Raw genomic sequence first — 19,918 nt, 5'->3', positions numbered from 1 at the left:
ATGGAAATCCCTACATTAAAAACGTCTGAGTATCAGTATGACTTTACGTTGTCGTTCTGTTTATCATGCTCCACACATGCTCTGTCGCTGTTCTTTCATCCACGACCCCCCCCCCCCCTCCTCCCCCGTGCGTCCTCTTCTTCTCTCCTCGCAGCCTCGTTTATTTTTAAGACTGTTCATCACTATTCAGACAAGCAATCTTCTCGGCGCTATCGCAAGTCCAGCCTGCCCTCCGATTGTCACCCCGCGGGAAACAATCTTATCTTATCAGCCAACATTTCTGAAATTCATATTTTTCTCATCGCCGCCTCTGCAATGTTGGACATTTTAAATTTTAATATGCACCTCGTTCGTGCGCAAAGTCAGTCAAACTTTTCTGTGGAAACACTTGGATACAAAGTATAACTCTACAACAATAGACCTGACACATTTGTCAAACAGAAGTAGAACTAATAACATTAATAAATGGCCGTATCCAATATTTTTTAGCGTGTCAGATTCGCGCCTAAATGGAGCAAAGCCGTCGCTAATGTTATCAGTTACACCTGTTCTTTTCCCTGCAATCACAAGTCACAATGACCCTCATGAGAAAGGCCTATTTCACAGCTGTTTTTTTTTTTTTTTTACAGCATTTTAGAGCGTGAAACATTATTGTCTGGCTATAGATGAGAAGAAGTGTGGACTCCATGCAGAGGCTATCGGTCCAGTTCACTTCAAAATCACTAGAAAAGCTCTTAAAGGAATACTTCACTGAAAATTTGTCTTTTGAGTATCGCGTACTCACCTCCCGTCGGCTTGAAAGGTGGCTCTGAAAAGTTTGTAGGAGTGGTTTGAGAGGTTGGATGTTATTCAAATCAGTTGTAACTGCTGTGAAGCTTGACTACAGCTGCTCTCCTCTGCAAAATATGAAGCAACAAACTTTTCAGAGCCACATTTCTTGTTTACTGTGGGTAAGTATTTAACGCTGAAAAGATGAGGTATTCCTTTAATGTATCTTTCTCTCAGTATTTGAGCTGCAGGTCTGCACTCTGTTCCCATAAAGAAAGAAGCAAAACACGCTTCACTGAGCAGCCCAGATGATGATGAAATGCTTTGAAATATGTTTTTTTTTTTTTTTTTTTTTTCTTTTTGCTTACCCGATACAAAAATGCATTGATTTATTGCTAACCGAGTGATTGATTTTGTAAGAATTTTTCAAGGAGCAGTAATCTGCTCCCCCCACAATTCACAGATACCTATATCACATACTGTACATTATTCTTCTGCTCGGTCCAACAGCAGAGAGGTGATAGCAGAGGAATTTAAATCAAGGCACTGTCAGGTTGTGATCCAGTAGAAGTGGAAGCAAATAAATAAAAGTTAGAAAATATAATTCTCTTTCTTTCAATTTCTCCATTTTTCACTGTCTCTCTCTTTCTCTCTCACTTGTTTGCTTCTTTTCCTTCTTTTAAACCTCTTTACCTTTTTTTTCCCAGTGGGATCCCAGGACAGTTTGTTGGAGATCACCTTCCGGTCCACGGTTCCCCCGGTGATCTGCGACCCCACAACGCCTAAACCCGAGGTGTCCACCCTGAACCTTCCCCAGCTGGGCGCCAGCGACGGGACCAGCAACATCTTCTCATCATCCAACGGGACTCTGGGAAGCCCCCTAGGTAGGGACCAGTGTCTTCTCAAACTGGAGTGTTTCCGTTTCCTCCCAGGACCTCCGGGGCCTCCGCCGCCTCGACTCCCCTCGCCTCCCCCGCCGCTCAAGGCCAACAGCCCAGAGAGCAAAGGTCAAGAGGTGTCCGAGAGCACAAACAAAACAAAGTTTTCGGCCCACGACGTCAAATCTCTGAGCTGCCTGGACTTTGCCAGGTTTCGCGAGTCGGGTATCGCCTCGGAGTACGAGTCGAACACAGACGACAGCGATGACAGGGAGGACGAGGACGAGGGGGAGGACGAGGATGACGAGGAGGAGATGGAAATCTTTGGCTGGGGGACAGACGAGGAGACGCTGAGGCTACTAAATGTTCTCAACAAACAGGGAACTCCCGACTGTCTGGGAGACGAAATAGCGGTGTAACACACTAACCTGCTCCCCTGAAGAACACTACTGCGGAGATTAAACACAATAGCCTTTACCCGTCCATTCACTTCAGAGTACTCTGTAGGAACAACATGTAGCACACTAACCTCTGTCTAACATGCACAGTGATATGTACAAGGCTTACATCAGTATATCAGTTCGCCAGTATACCAGATAGATATTGAACCCTTATTATTAAATAACATCCAGTCAGCGCTGTCCACCTCATACAGTGTGATGGACATCTTTAATTTTTTCTTTTAATTTAAAAGCAGCTTTCCTTACTGGCACAAAGTATCAGCTTTTTATCAGGATTGTTACTCTGGAGGTGTGTTCAGACTGAAGTGAATTTTAGAGGCTCTAAAGAGAAGAGACATAAAAAAAAAAAAAAAAAAGCTCAGTTCAGTGTAGGCGGCAATAACTGAGGTTAAGATGCAACCACTTAGTGATTCCCAGCTGTGTATGTACAGTATCACAGTCCTGGATTAAATCCAAGAAGATTGTTGGAAATATGAGCTCACTGCAGGCAAGACAGTTTTCTTAGTGACTATTCAGATGGAAAAATATCAATATCAAGTGGATATAAAATTACAAAAAAAACATGACTTACCCCGATGGAAGAGGGATGATTTCTGTAAAAGTCAATACAAACCACGTTAAATCGAAGACGGCTCACAATTTCTACTTTGCTCACCGACTGGAGTGCCTTGATGCCACTTGTAATGTAATTTTAACATTCTTCCAGTTACAATTTTTTTATTATTTTTCAAATGATTTATTGTTTATTTATCATAATCACAGCTTCAATTAAGTTACATGTATATCTCAACTTGAGCTAAAAATTCACCTTGAATCAGAAGGATTCTTGAGTGCAGAGAGATGAAAGAGGCAAACATGAGTTTTATACTCATTATACTCATTTTAATACTACAGAAGATGTCTGTATGGTCATGAACACATGCAGCCAAATGCATGTGAATACAGCAAGATGAAAATTAGTTTCACGTTCAGTCTGAGCACACCTTAAAGTTACTACAAGGAACTTTCATATTGTATTGATTTTAGTGGCCCCTGTGGACAAAAGCGGTAGTGTTTTCCCGAAAGATCGTAAAGATCTTGATCTGTCTAGCGCGCGTTTGTTTTGGAAGCGAGTGAAAGAAAAACGCTATGCATCCTGCAAACACAGCTGTTTGCAGGATGCATAGAGATGAGGTAATGTATCTATGTGTGGCTATGTAAGATTAATAATTGCAATATGACGATGATGAAACAAAGTAAACACCTACGTTACATGTAAGGCTGCATTCACACCAAATCCGTCAATGGGACACCTTCCCACAGGGTTGTGCAGAGGTGTGGGTGTGTTTATTTGAGCTTTAGAACGTAACAGCTGTGAAACGATCAGAAAATTACGCTTTCACGGCTTTGCTCTTGCTACTGTCGCTCCCTCTATTCATTCAGTCTCTAGCTCACCCGACAACAAGTCTAACTTTACCGTTATCAAACAAAGACAAATGTCCTCCCGTTGTCCTAGTAACGCCTTTGTACTCCCTCATGCTACAACGCTACATGTAATGTAAAGATAGGCTCTTCCGGTCTGCATGCCAGTAAATCGTTTTGTCTGATTTCACAGGGAATCCGACCCGGTGGCAGACATTTAGAATAACTGTATAGAAATAGCCGGTCTTCTCGCTGATGATCTTGTTTGCTTATGTAGATCATGTAGAGCCATCAGTATTAAACTGAGACTGTTTCATAACCAGTTAAAAATTCCTTGTAGTGGCTTTAAGAATATTAGTATCACCTTAAGTATCCCCTATTGGTCACACTTCGAGTCTCAAGAGTCTCAAGAGACAAATATTTGAATCTAATGAGAAATCTATATGCCTATTCATGCATATACTCCTTTAAATCTGTTGCTCTTGTTTCCTCCCTTTTCCGCCTTTTTTCTCAATTACACACACAGACCTCTTATTCGTATATATATCACACACTCTCACTTACACACTCTTGAAATCTCCTCTAAGCTCACAGTTGCTGAATTTCAAACAGGATTCAGGAGCAGCTCTGTAACACAATCAGGGAGTCCTCCTTTCCTTGTTTCAGCAGAGTGAACTTCCAAACGTCAGTCTGTGCGAGCCCTCGTCTTCAACACGAAATCACACCAAAAGCTAACAAAGTGTTCTGGTTAAAAAAAAAAAAGATGTACAAATACAACACAGTATCTCCTTAAGGTTAGTTCAGGGGCGAGCTTTCAATTTGTCAGGATTGGGAGCGTAGCTGTCAGTCATCCTGGCAGGAACAAAATGATTTTGAGTTTTGGACTGGACAGACTGATGAGCTCTTGTCCTTGCTGGAGTGAATGATTCCTGTGACGTCGCAAGTGGGAGTAAAGAGTGACTCTTGAGTCAAAGGAACTTTGTTACTGTCCCTATGTTTGGAGAGCTCATATTTAATCAAAGACTATTTTTAGACCAATATCTGTATGTATGAACCTGGTTTTTCTACGTCATTCCACAGAACTGTCGGAACTGCTCCGTCCTTGACTTCTGCAGGCAGCCCTCTTTTTTGTCTCCTCACAATTTGTTGACTTGGTAGTCAGAGCATGTTTGCACTCTTCTCACTTGTCCGCACATTTCTCCGCTTTTTAATTTATGTAAATCCGGGATTAGTTGGACCTCGAGGAACACTGTTTGTTTCTTTTTATTCATCTCGTAAACAAAAACTCTTCCCTCGTGCCAGAACAGCGGCTCGCAGATGACAGCCAAATAGTGGTTTCGTTTGTCAAAACCCAGCTCTGTGTATGGCCTCCGGGCACAATGCAGTATTAAAGTATTCATTTTGTTTCACGAGGAAAGCCACAGAGTTTTCTTTCTACGTATTGTTGCCTCAGTTAATCGGAACAATCAATGCACGCAGTCTGATATTTGGCAAAGATAGATGCTGCAGAGATTTAAAGGAAAGTCGGGCCAATTTTCAATGTGTTCACTATCTTTTTGCAAAGAGCTTTAGCCTGATAGGATCAAACCAATCTAGGGAGTGTCCAGTAAACTAACTCCCAGTCAACCATTGGCTTTCAGAAGGTGTTTGTATTAAAGGATAACAGAGATTCTAACTGAGATGTTATTTCTAGAAAGTTAGTTTAGAAACTTGTGCCGAGTTATGGGAAATAACACGAGAACTAATGTGTGTGTGTACTAAACAAATATAATACTAAAAAATACTAAACCAGGCAGATAGTAACACCTCTTGTCAATCAAAACATCATCTATGAAGCAGTTCCATTCACAAATTTGTCTTTCTTGCCTACCTGTGCGGGAAACAATGAAACAACAAGACAGCCACGCATTGAAATAAGCACAATGCTCCTGAATCAATCCTTTTATTACTCATCAAAAACTGGAACGGACGAGCCCCCGGTATGTTGTGACCCAGCTCAAGAAGGGAGACACACACAGTTGTACTGGGAAAAATCAGTTATTTTTAAGAAATTGCAACAAAATATATCAGTCAAATAGATGGATTGGTCTGTGTGTGTGTGTGTTTTAGTGTTACTCTGTAAAGTTTGTCCATGTCAGCAGTTTTCAGAATTATTTCAGCACAAACAAGTGCCATGGATCAACTTTTAGTTGCAGAAAAAGGTCTGCACAATCTGACGTGGGCTCAAATAGATTCATGGAAAACCTGTCTGAACCCATCATGAGGAAATGTACAGACCCAATTCTAAAGGGACCCGAGAGGCCAGACATAGTTTGAAGTAGTTTGAAATAGTTTGATAATTGACCCGATCCGCGATGTGGTGGACTCAGAACAGACACAGACAGACAGAACACCGACAGAAATATAATGCTCCACCAATTAAGAAGCAGCCGTGGTTGAAAAGAATAGAAATACATGTCATTTAACACTTCATACCCTCCATCTTTCCTTAAAACACAAAAGTTTCACTTTGAGTCCAACCTGACTCAGGTCCTGGACTGAGTCTTACTTATTAGGAACAGAGCTGCAAAGACCCCTAATCCCAGCTACCTTTACTGGAAGATTTTACTTGTTGATTTAGGATTAAATTGAATATAATTCCACATTTTACATGGTTGTAATAAGAGTGAATCCTCAAATTCGTGATAGTTATCACATTTTCCACTTGGGATGTTTGGTTTTTATTTGAAGGCTCTGCACAACCACATGCAGGGCCTTCTGCTAAGGTTGAAGGGAGGCCTAAGTATGGAATAAATTTTAACAAATGCAGCAAAAACTAACAGAAGAGTGAGTGAGCTATCAATCAAACAGTCTGCACACAGTCCAGAGAAGAGGTCTATTCAGGCACAGTAAGTGGAAATAGTGTTGTGTACCACTTAACTAAACATCAAAGATACTCAAAAGTTCCCGACCCCACATTTAGAGCCACTTTGCTTTTAGCTTTCATTCTTTCTGTGGCCCTCAGTAAGCGTTTTTTTTTAGTTTCCCTGAAGTGCTGGCTTTTCTTTTAATCAGTTTGACCCAGACAGCAGGAAATAGACAGATCAGACATGAGTGTGTCAAACCAATAACAGTTTGAAGGATGTCCATTACACCACACAAGTCTTATCTTCCCTTTATCGCCTCCCTTCTGCCGTCTCCTAGTTTCTTCTATTACTTTTTAAAAATGAGATCAACACTATTTCAGCACTCTCAAAATTTCAAGGGACATGTGTGATGGACAGCCTACCATCAAGGCAGAAGATAAGAAAGGAGCTCACAACTTTAAAATATTAATAATAACTACAAAATGAAACTTAAAGTCGTGTTTCAGAAGCTGATGCAATCAGCGTCAGATAATGTGATGATAAAAAAAAAAATGTAATGAAAGAGCCCTTGAAATTAGCCAAAAAATATATTCAGACCTGTTGCAATAAATCGCCAGTCAAACACATCTCCACACTGATGTTGTAATAATTCAAAAAGGTGACCCCATCTCATGATTCAATAACTGCGTTTAATCAGAGAATTTATTACATTGTCATGAAAGAAATTACTTTGGTATCAAGCTCGATCACATTTTTGACTGATGTGGCGAGAGGTTACCTGCAAGCTAGGAGACATGAGTGTGTGTGTGGAGAGCAGGCGTTATGAGAGTGAGAATGTGAAGACAATATCACTGAAATATTGTAATTTTAGTTATTTATAACTTCACTCCTTCTTGTGACCTTGACAGAGAAAGTTTTGTGGTGTCTGACAGACCAGTGGTTAAATGTCATTGGTCCTACAAAACACTCGTTCATCTTGATGATTTGTCATCTTGCCTAAAGCTGAGATGGTTGATGTAAAGAAGCCTTTCAAGGCACACATCACAAAACACTGCTGGAAATATGTCTCAGATGTTTCAGAAACGTCAGAAAGATATTTATTACATCTTTTAACTGTTTGCACTTGCTGTCTAATAGTTATGGTGTGAATCTTTGTGTTTCTGTTGCTTCTTGCACACAGACGACAGCGTCTTCCAACTATTCCTTCATAAGTTTTACCCATAGACTGTATAAAAATATGGACGTAGTTACCGTGACGTCACCCGTTGGTTTCTGAGGAGCGGTTTTAAAGCTCAAAGCGAGCCGCTCCGGCCGTCGCCATCTTGGCAGTGGATGACTCTGCCTAACTCCCAGCCAAATAAAAATGGGCAAAGAGGCGGGGCCGAATGGCTGAAACAAGCCACTTAGCGGCTGGCGGACCTGTCACTCAAAGCAGCCATGTCCTTCATTATAGATAATTTTACGGCTTAATAAAACTTAAACGGGTTGTCATGAAAGGGGAAATTAGCTTTAGAGACCAAAACCGTTTTTTCTACCAGGCTGTAAACATGTTCATTTCTGCTGTAAAGTTGGGCATTTTAACATGGGGGTCTATGGGGATTGACTCGCTTTTGGAGCCTCAATTGGCCATTCAAGGAACTGCAGTTTTTGGCACTTGCACCGCATTGGCTTCATTTTACAGCCCCAGAGGTTGCCGCTTGGTTTTACCATCCGAAATGTGTTTGACCAATTAAAGGTGTGTCAGTATGAATGACATTACAAGATTGAGATTTGGGGCAAGATCACAAGATGGAGGCCTGCATTATCCACATTGTATTTAGTGAATTATCTCACCTCAAACAACAAAAGCCACCAGATGAAGCTTAACGACAAACAGGCATTATTTAGATTTAGTGGCCTTGTTAACAAATACAAATACCATGATCTTACCTCTAACATGTTGCCAGTGGATGAACTCACCGTCCTCTCGTAGCTTTGCCAATATCAGATGAACCAAAACTTTCCTTTGTTAAGAAGTTGTTAAGAAGTTTGAGAAGCAAAATATCATCAGTGCTGCAAGAGCTCGGACGCTTGCTAGCCAGCCGTGCAAAAAGGAAAACAAACTAGAAGACTTATCCAGTATCATCTTAGACTTGTGTCCATTATTCCAGTGCAAAATTTCTGCTCCCACATTTCATTTCAGACCTGTGTTTGCAATGGATTTGAGTTCTTACCCTGCAGTAGTCCTCTAAAGATGTGAAGACCAGTTAAATTTTTCTCACTTCATAGAATTTACCAAATTTTTTCTGTTCCAGTGAAGACATTATCATAAATATAGAGCAACAAAAAGTACACACACAGGCATGAAACTGTGTTGTCTCTATTGCTGTGTCCTTATTTGTATTCCTCTATTCTCCATGTTTATTCCTCATTCTTCTGTGTTTCTAACAGCCTGTCTTGACACTTTTCTCGCCTCTGGGATAAATAGTTCTCTCTTCTCCTTTTCTTTCATATCATATATATTTCTCTCACATGTGCTTGGCCTTAACCTTATTCTCCTGTCATCTCCTGAACCCAGCTCTCCTTCCAACCTCTCCAAAATGCCAGAAATACTGTACGTCTGCTACAGTCTCTTGTTGTTGATTTATCTATTAGTGATTCATGTGGTCACAAAAATAAGTACAGCCCTCTGCCTTTTTACCTTGACAGAGATGATGTAGGTCAGTAATCCCCACGCGAAGGAGAAGCAGCTTTATAGAAAATGTTGACTAATATTATCTGCCCACTCTGGGGTTTGTCGTGAATCAAACGCAGGAGCAGAGAAGAGATTACTTTCTTTTTGTGAGTTATTTGTGTGGCAGCTTCAGTAAAGTTTGAAAGTTTGAACTCATTCCCACGTTCTTAACTAGTTATTGATTCGGTCTCTAATGAATTTATGGGATACAGTCGAATTCTGGCAAAAAGAAAGTGTGTGTGTGTGTGTGTGTGTGTGTACGGTTGCTGATGTCTGAGTGTGCAAATGTTTGAGGATGAGGTCAATCATGGTCATCCACCATATTCCGGTGTCAGCTGACAGCTGGTATAATTGGCCGACGCCGTAATGGGCTTTCAGCATCCAAGACAGACACTTAAGTAGACGTAGTTGTAACAGCAAGAAAGCTAGATAGCTACTGTAACCTTGGAAACTAAATGAGTTTCCTCAAAGTTGGTTCATTAGCATATTTCCGAAGTTGTTTGTCCATACGGCAAGACAAATGTCTATCTACTTCTGTACTAGATAGTAAAACATTAACACTTTCTATGTCATTTATGATGTAACTGTAAAGACTCAAATTTACAAAGCTTCTGGTAGCACAACTTTTCTCTCAGAGGACTTGGACTGACAGTCTGTCTGAAGGTCCATAAAAAGTTTCAAAATGTTGGCTTCCTGTCGGCCTCGTGGTAAAGACAGTCTACAGTTTAGATCCCAGCCAGGGACCACGTCTTTCTCCGACAGGTTTTAGCTGTTGAATAAAGGCAAAATATAAAAAAAATAAATAATCAATATTTTTCAGAATGTTCACTTTTGCAAATATAAGACCTTAAAACTCATCAAATCATTGTAAAAGTGAGATATTGTTTCAGCAAGGACTTACAGTCGTTTTGTGTCCTGTTTGTCTGAATTGATCCCTCCTGTAAATAAATCCAATTTCTTATGTAGCGTACTTGCTGAGAGAAATCAAAAACAAATCCCTGTACCCCCGTGACTCAGGGTTTAAGAGGCTGGTTTGAACCATCCAAATAGCTTTTGTTGCATCTCTCCTTCACTGTCATCTCTCTAATAAAGGTATAAAATGCCCCAAAAATAATAACAATAAAAGCAAAAAGTGCCATGATGTCGACTTGATACTTAAAGCAGCAGTTTTATCATATTTGCTCCCCAGATCAGCACATTCTGTCAACTACATCTTAAGTACTTGTATGAAGTGTTTGGTTTATGCTACGAGCATCATTGGATCGTGTTTAATGACTTTAGACAACATGACGCTTTGTAGCACAGCTGGTTTGTGTGTGTGTGTGTGTGTGTGTGTGTGTGTGTGCGCACTTAAACCTTAAATTGTCTCCCATCAACAAATTAAAGCCTCTCCAGACAGCATCACTTTAACAAATGATCCTGGAAGTGTCCCTACTTGCGGCACCTGTCGACTGAAACCTGTATGATTTGTTCATAAAGTGATCTTATAAATGAGCTTCGAGATGAATTATAAATAATTAAATTGAACTCAGTGGTATCTGCAGACATTATGCTTTAAACTGCTGAAGTGTTAATATTCAGCTTGCTGAGTCTACACTGATCTTAAATCTTTATCTTTGTCTCAGTTTGTCTCTCCCACACTCCCTGAAGTTTCCTCCCCCCCCTCCTCTCAGCATTAATTAATTGTTCGGTGAGGGTTTGACGTCGCCGTCTGAAGGCCACGTCGCCAACCAGTCCGACGAAGAAGCAGAGCGAGGTTTGGTGGCTTCTATCGATTTCTCCGTCACAGGCATGTGTTGTTTGAAACTGGGGTTAACTACTGGGACAGCGAAGGAGCAACGAGGATCAATACGCTTCTTTACAAGCTCAGTCTGTCACCTTCAGGGACACACTTAAATACATACATAGATTCATGGATACCCAGCTTAGACTCAAGCATAACACACACCAACATACTGTTCAGTCTGCAAGAAGCAGCACAGGGACACATTTCTCATTAGTTAGACTCTGTACATTTATTGAGGTATTGAGGTTTTTATGTCCATAATGGTTAACACTTCAGGACTTGTCGTCCTTTTTATACACAGCGCCCCTACACATACAGACAAAGCAACCAAGGACCATCACTGAAGACAACACTAAAGGCAAAAATCATCCAAAATAAGCAAGTTAAGCTGGCTGCAGGTTGATTTTAGACAGCCAACTTGAGAGAATTTGACAGAAAATACTAAATATATTGATAATATTTAAGTTTTCCAATGCATTTCGGCCTCAGGACAAAATGTAAAAGGGTTACAACTCTTCTGCTGTTCAGCTGATCTGGGTGTAAACATCATGCAAGTAAAACCGACAGTCATAACTTTAATCTCCTCTGCAGTACTGGAGTACAGCTGTTAGAACAAAACATTTATTATGTGGACAAAAGTCTTCTGGACCTTCTTGCCTCTAACTGCAAGCTGCAAGGCCTTATTGATCAACAGCAGTGCATGACCTCACTCTCGCTCTTGAGACTGAATGGAAGCAAAACTTTGCAGCCGGGTTTCAAAGTCTTGTGGAAAGTCTGAAAGCAGAAGAAGTGGAGGTTGTTATAGCAGCGGATCATTTGTCCGTGATCTCAGAAAGAGAAGTTTGAACATAACACCCATTCAGCCCATACAGTATGAGTGTTATGTTCAAGTGCTAACAGACTTTTGTGGTGTACATTCTGACTGCACTGTACATCTTAGGTTACCCAAGGTTGTACCTGTAAGTACAGCTGAAATGAAAAACCAACAAAACATCGTACAAAAAATAAACTGGAGTGTAATAAACAACCTCATAGTATTAATTAAGTGCAACCTGCGCTTGCAAGGAGTGAACTGAGGTTGTTTTCTTCGTGTGAAGTAGTGCTGACAGACACATGTACAGTTGGTGGGTCACTTTTAAACAAACACACCACAAAACCAGCACAGTGTTCAAATTAATGACCATGTCTGGAGCAGAAGAGCTGGGGGGGGGGGTGAAAGACTTTAAAAGCCCAGCAATTAATCCACTGACCTCAGCGTTAATGACTCCACCAAACAGACAAGATTCACACTAAGAATCTAGCAAACTTTATCTCTTTAGATTGGAGACTCGTAGACTGTCCAACTGTGACACTGGACTATATTTGTGTACATGTGTCTTTATATTTGTCTATGTGAGTAGCATCTTACTGTGTATCAAACAAATATATAATATACAACAAACATTTAATGGTTGCAGCCTCCCAAATATGACAATTTGCTGCTTTTCTCTGTTTTATATCATCATAAATTGCATATCGTTGAGCTTTTGACTGTTGGTCAGACAAAAGAAGTTATCTTTTAGAAAAGTCTAAAATAAATTGTCTCTTAGAATCTCTACTTTACTTAAACTTTGTGTCTGTGCACCCGTAGTCGTAGTCTGCTACTGTTTACACTGCTGGCTGCTGCCCTCTTCAGCATTACAATCACAATCTCTGGTCGCATGTTACCCACTGGGTTCACGGATTGGAACTGGCGACCTTCCACTCGCTTCTCTAACCTCCTGGCAGCCAAGTGCACGGTCAGATTAGACTTGCTTTTGGAGGCGTTTTTTGCCTCACCATTCACACAAATATGCATACACATTTGGAGGCAGCAGGGACTTTAGCAAAGCCCCTCTCATGTTCTGACTAAATTTCTGTTGCGCCTTGACATCTGGATTTGGTGGCAATCTGCTTTGATGTACCCGTGTTGAAAAGCTAGAGGCCATGCTGAGCAGCGGCTCGGCCTGGTACATAATCTGGAACATGTGGAACTCCAGATGTAAACGGCTAAAAGAGCAAAAGGATCTTGAATCACAGTGAAGCTTGAAGGCCCGTCTCCGCCACACATCTGTCTGTCAGCCCGTCCGTCTTGTCCCGTTTCTTCCCTTTTTTTCTGCAGCATCCTTTTGTGTTTCTTCACAGAGCGGCTGACAAAAGCAAGCTGTCAAATGTAACACGCACACATGCTAAATATAAAATGGAGGTGAAAGTCAGCATCAACCTCAAAGAAAACATCTCCCAGTGAGGCGAACGGAAACTGAAGGCGAACGCCGGGAGACACCTTTTGATCGTTTTTTTTTTTTTGCTTTTAGTCAGTAATACTGAAACTTTTTTTAGTGTTTGATGTGTCATATTAAAAGTCAAGACATTCTGAGACATGTAAAGGTGTCTCTTCGTTCACTTTTTATTATGAAGAATGAACTCAGATTGCCAAATAGTGTTGAACAAACAAAAAAAACACAGTTTGTCTTGCTTATGAGGCCTGTCATGCCTTCAGTCTCACTACTATATGGCCAAAAGTGTGTGGACACTTACTTTTGTATACTCATGTTTGGTCTGTTGCTGTTTTTCATGGTTTCGGCTCAGGCGAATCTTAATCCTACAGCGTGCAATGATGTATGAGCCGTCCAATTTTTTTCAAAATATCCTTTCAGGGATGGAAATTTAAGTCCAAACACACACAAATAGACTCAGTAAGAGAGAAAGAAGTGCAAAAGTAACCAAATGCTCAGAACAAACAGATGCTTTTTTTTTTTTTTCCTGCTGCCTCATTTCCCTTGCTCCTTCATTCATGGCTACACTTTACTTTTGTCTCTCACACGCTCACATACTCCCAAGGGAGCGGAGGAAGCGGGGGAGGGGGGGGGGGGGGGGTGTCAGACAGACAGTGATGTGGCAAATAGGTGAATGAATTATTGATCTGATGACTTTGATACAGAGGAGACTGAAGGCTCCCAAACATGTCTGGCTACAACCTGCAGTCCTGTAGTCTGCTCTCTTTATACCACGCTATTTCTCTTCCCAGTCTTTTCCTCTACTTGTCAGAGTGGAAAATGCAACTTAAATTTTAGATTTTACATTATTTTAATGTTAGTTTTATGTTGTAACAATCTGTGACTGAAGAGTACCCTACAGTGTTTCCGCTCACTTGTAATGTTTAATGTATTTCAAGAATTTGTGATAGTGCTAGTTTAGTGATTTACAGCCTCGACTGCTCCTAGTTCGGTCAGTATTTTCCCAGAATCTTTGTGAACAAGTGCCAGCAAGTGGAGTGAACTCTTTCCATGCGGCTGTGGGTTTGACAAGCATGTGTGAGAGAGTAAACATGATATTACTGGAATAGTGTAGTAAAGTAAGTAAAAGACAGCAGGCTTTCCTTTCCCAGCTGAGAAAAAAAAACTTTAATTTGCTCCCTTTAATTAAAACATAACATGTGACGTGGCTGCATTGTGGTCTGTTGAGGCAGCTGTCAGTAGAAACACAGAAAGTCTGAAAAGATTGTCAACAAAACTAACATTTACTGTTGATGCTTTTTTTTTTGCTCTAAGACTCTTTATTTTATCTGCACAGGAAATGTGTAGATATAATACCATATTGCGGGCAGAAAATGTAAAACCGCAGAGAAAATAGATTCAAAAATGCAAAATACATCATTATTTTTTATAGGGAGGATTTTTCTCTTGAAGTAATTTGACAATTAGCCATGCTAGCAATGTAGCTCCAGGGATGGCGATGACAGGCAGTTGATCTGTCCATCACTTAGGTCCAGAATGAAATATCTCAACACCTTTTGGATGGATTACCTTGAAATTTGTTACAGATGTCCATGGTGGCCAGAGGGTGAACCCTACTGACTGTGGTGATCCCCTGACTTCCAGTACCAGGTCAAAGTTTTCATTTATCATTTAAAATATCTCAAAATCTACCAGATGGATCGGCCACCTGGCTTTTCATCTCGCTTCACCATGAAGTTATAATTTGTGGTTTTAAGTGAAATCTCTCAACAACTATTGGATGGCTTGCCATTAAATGTGGTACAGACATTCATGTTCCCTTCAGGATGAGTTATAATAACTTTGTTGATCCATCTAGAGGCGTCATCTGGTCAAACTTTGACTTAGCGTTTAGTGCTAATTAGCTAATCTTAGCATGCTAACACGTTAAACTAACATGACTTAACATGTTAGCATGTGCCAAAGTACAAAGTACAACTGCTAGCATGCCTGTTGACCCTTAGTCTTAATAATTTATAACTAACTTTTCAAGCGTTTTGGTAATAGTCATCTTTTTAAAGGGAAAACCATATTCAACAGTCAGCAGCTGTTACTCGTTGGCCTGCGACTGTTGACTTTAGTTTAATTGAACCCCTCAGTGTCTCAGAAGTTTCATGTTTCCGGTAAAAAAAAAAATGCGTCTTACCTGCATGTCTTCACCAAATAATGAACTAACTTGATGACGATGAGTCTGTAGAATACGTTCACACATTAGTCTTTCTTTATTAGATTAACATAGATTTCCACCCGCAATCACCGCTCCCATTGATTTTCTTTCTCATCTCAGACTTCTCTTCCTGTGTCCTTTCCTGCCAATGTCGTCCACGTTCTGCTCCGTCCTTATCTGACTCGTCCTCCGGCTTTTCCATTCAGACATGACACAATAGTACAAGCGTCCATGTTAATGTCATTGAGGGACATTTTAGTCATCCACAGTAATACTCTAGATGCAGTTTGTAGAGAACAGCATTATAATTAAATCACATATTTATAAACACGGGGAGGGCATCTTAGGTATCTAATGGGGTCATTAGAAGATAAGAAAATACTACATTTAACCATAACATTAGACTGCTAAAGTGAACCAGGCAGTGGACGTTTTAAGATTTTAATCAGGTTTTCCGATCCGTTTGGGAGCTGGATCAGGTAACAAACAAGGGCTCTATGTGGGCCAATTGGAGGAAGCACAGCAGCAGATGAGCATGTTAAGGGTTAGAGTTAGAAATATGGGAATATGGATCATAAAACTCACGGTTTGGATAGTATTAACGTTTAGAGTCACAGATCGGATCATTCTCTGGATCAGCAAAAAAAAAAAAGACAAATTCTGTAAAACACTTAAAACAGGGAACTTTTGCCCATCGTCTTAAATAAAAACAACATTAAAGATGATTAAAATATATATACGTAATATATAAATATATGATACCGTCTTCCTTTAAACATAGTAGTGAATGAAACAACAGCCTTGGTCCACATCAGAAAACTTGATGATAACTTACAAACATGAACACATATCTTGTCCTGCAGCCATCAAACAAAGATTTACCAGGGAAAAGTGCACTGCTAACGTCAGCTAGCAGCTAGTAGCTAATTAGCTGCTCACCTGAAGCACATTAAACAGCAGGTAAACATACCTGTAAATGTCACTTCAGACCCATTAGATGCTGGTTTGGTTCTTACTCTTCAAAATCCCTGTCAGCAACACGCTGTCTGTCCATGATTTGTAGCTACAGCAGTTTGTTTACTTTGTCTCCAACGAGACATTAAATTTTGCAATTAATCTGCGGTTCACATGCGTGCAGAACTGTGGGGGGCGATCCGTATGGATCACGAATCAACTACGTTCCGTTACATCTCTAGTTAGGAATTGAAGTATTTGCACAGTCAGAGTTTCATTAGTATGAATTTCACTTTACAGTTTTGGTACCATTTAGCCTAAATGCTGCTTCTCCCAATAATACAAATATCCCCAGGGGTAAACGGTTTTGTGTGAGGAGGTTACTTCAGGTAGGAGAAGAGGAGAAGGAGGAGACAGGTCAGTTTTCTTAATGGGGCTTCTGTTTTCTCCTGGGACTGAAGGTCAGGCTGGGAGGCTCAAGCTGTCATGACAAGATAGATGCTGGTAGACTGATGTTCTGGGGATGGAATTCAAAGTTTGCTGCCCTGCAGTGTGTACGATTTTTTTACTGTTGTTTTTGCTAACAAAAGTCCCAAAGTTACACTGGAAATAACATGCTTATCGATCACTGGGAGCAGTAAATACACTTTGAGCAGCTACTCTGTTAAAAATACAACAAAAGAGGAGCAACTCATGTTATTGTTCACATTGATCTGTTATTATAAGTTTTATTTATGGATTACATTTTAAAAAATCCAAGGGGTAACATGTTTAATTGAAAACACTTCACACTTAAGCTTATTTCCAACATGGTCCCAAGTGATGCTAAAAGACAAAAAACATAAAAAACACAAGACATACAACATAAAACTAAACAATAAATACATTGCTTCATACCTTCTTTATGAATATATTTGTATCGAAGCAAATATGATTCTTCTTCAAAATGTTCTGCCTTTCTGGATTTTGTCATCACATATGTATGTATACATAAAGGGCACATTACTTGCAATGTGCACATGCGCCGTCTTTTTGTCTTCTAAATTTCGTCCTGTACATGCCTGCGTCGTTTTCTGTGAATCTCTTGTGCATGGCATTTCCAGCCAAGTGACATCAGCCATAAAAACAACACTGAAAAAAAAACCCAGTAACAATGTCCAGACATACAACACTGTACAGGCAAGATTAACACATAATTAACTCCATCCTACCTGCAGGTCATCAGTGCCCTCAGTGCAGGAATGGCAGACCACCAGTATAATGCAAACCACTATATATACAGTACCAGTCACACTGGACGCACTTTCCCTGGAATGAAGTGTGTCCAAACGTGTGACTGGTAGTAACACATTTAATGTCTGCAGAATAAATGGCACCCATAAATAGTATTAAAATGGGTTTGATATGATGAAAATCTTGGATTATATCTTTCACCATAAAGGTGACAGATGATGAAATGCTAATGTAAATAATTTAAGTATGACAACTTGTTAAAAACATAGACTTGAAAAAGAATACAGTATCCTCTGGATAAGAAAGAATATTATAATTCATGTGTGTTTTCAGTTCTTTCTCCCATATCAACCCTTCTGAAATATTTAAATACCCATAAACTTACATACATGCACATACTACTAAATATATACATATATAACTTATGCATATGTACAGTTATCTTTCCTTATAAAGTCTTGAAATGGTTTATTTAGTCTTTATTTATTCAGGCAGTCTCATTAGGATTAATATTTCTTTTCTTTTCATATCAGAATCATAAAAAACATCAGATAATAAAGCTTTAAAATTTCCAAGGGGGATGTAAGACTCAAGTTTCAGGGCAATTATCTTATCCCTAAAATAAGTGTCTTAAAATATAATGTATATTATCTTACCTCAATGTCCTAAATACCAAGAGAAAGTATTTTTATGAATATTCTCAGTATTAGGATTTTGATGTTTCCTGCTGTAAACTGAAAGTCAGGAATGTTACGTTTGATCTTCCATAAAACTGGAAGTGAAATCCAGACAGAGCCCATATTTCAAGTAGAAAACGACTGAAAGCAGACAGTGATGATGGGAAAGGTAACGTGTCAGTCAGAGTTCAGTCTGAAAATAAATCAGAAACTTCTACCATTAATCCCGTATAGTCCCCCCCCCCCCACCCCCCATAAAGATGTAAAATAAAATTTGTCAGCGTGAGCCAGACTCCCACCAGTACCCGCCCACTTGAATCATTCATGTTATAATGAACGCAGGTAAAAAATTGATGAGCGGCTCTACCTATCGTCTGTGTCTGTGAAAGAGAGAATAAAGTCAAGAAAAAGAGAGAGAGGTATTTTTCTTCCCTGCTTTCAAACCTCTCTGATTGGCCTCTCTTACACACACACACACACACACACACATCAAGGCACACATGCATATCTTTAATGTCGCCAAGTGAGGAGTTCTAATTTAATACATGAGTGATAATGACCCTGTCTGGCCAGAGGATTAGTGTGTTTGTGTGTTGGGAGTGAGTGTGATTCAGGTCATCCTCTCAGCCCCGCCGCTCGTCTCTCACATCTCCTCACAGCTCAGTCTCGCGCTGATGCAGCTCCGCCTCGATCTGTTGCACCAGAGCATCATCGCACACTCTCTCTCGGCTTTTCTGACCAACATGCAGGAGATTTCTTTAAGGAACATGTGAAACTTAAATAACGGTAGATCAGCAGCAGAATCTGAATTTTTTTTCTCTTCGCTTTCTGGATGTGGAAGCACGTTGTCCTCCCGAAAAAGGAAACAGAGCAGCATTTTATGGTCTCAGCATCTGTGTTAATCTTCTGATGAGTCCTTAAGGCTCGTTCATCATAAAACAAGTTAAAGTCCTACTAGTGGGAGTTGAAGAAGTAAACATCTAATATGATTTTTCTGAACAACATTACAACTTAAATTGTGATTATTTCTTACAAAATTAAACTAGAGGCTTGTATCTGTGGTCTGCAGTGTATTAAATGAGATATGATTATACTGAACATAATGAATAGAATCAGATTAAATAAGACGTTAGCTTGATGTCGACGTCCTTCATGGGTTATTTACTTTAAACCAGTCAGTCTGAGGATTTTCAACAAATCTCACGAGCAGAGCCGAACTAACAAAGAATTGATCTACTTACAAGTATTGTGTACTGAAGTTATTTACAGTGTAGTCCAAAGTCAAGAGGTTGTGTTATGTAGCTAGAGAAGCTCTGTAGAGGGAAGCGTGTATGCTCAGTGGCGTCTGCTTTACACTGAACTGCTCTCCAGAGACTGAAAACGTGATCGCTGTTGTTAGTCTTTGGAGCCGTTTCTAAGCAAACTACAAATGCCGTGATCTTTGGATACACTCATAATACTTGTTAGTACATCAATTCATTGTTGGTTTGGAGCTGCACATGAGATTTGTTGACAATAAGAACATTATAGAGGAAAGTCAAAAACCCAAAATCCATCTGAAAGTCAGGAGAAATTCAACAAATGTATAAAAAATCTTCAAAACTGTTTAAAAAATAGACTTATCTATACGCTACGGTTCAGTGAAGAGAAGAAGAAGGTCTCTGTGTGTGTGTGTGTGTGTGTGTGTGTGTGTGTGTGTGTGTGTGTGTGTGTGTGCTCAGTGTGTGTTCCCCCGTCTCG

At 40.0% G+C, this 19,918-nt stretch overlaps 1 protein-coding gene across 2 annotated transcripts in view; it reads left to right on the top strand.

Annotated features, from left to right (window-relative positions):
• LOC122988757 (carboxyl-terminal PDZ ligand of neuronal nitric oxide synthase protein-like) overlaps positions 1 to 19,918 on the top strand; it is a 190,284-nt gene that overhangs the window by 155,158 nt on the left and 15,208 nt on the right. For both annotated transcript variants that reach the window (XM_044361348.1, XM_044361349.1), the window contains one exon: positions 1,476 to 1,652. In XM_044361348.1, the coding sequence (XP_044217283.1) occupies positions 1,476 to 1,652 (177 nt within the window). The remainder of the gene's footprint in view (positions 1 to 1,475; positions 1,653 to 19,918) is intronic.

Source organism: Thunnus albacares, chromosome 9, assembly GCF_914725855.1.
Source record: "Thunnus albacares chromosome 9, fThuAlb1.1, whole genome shotgun sequence".
Classification (NCBI taxonomy): Eukaryota; Metazoa; Chordata; class Actinopteri; order Scombriformes; family Scombridae; genus Thunnus; species Thunnus albacares.
Note: the sequence above shows the minus strand (reverse complement) of the source record. Positions and strands in the feature narration are given on the sequence as shown.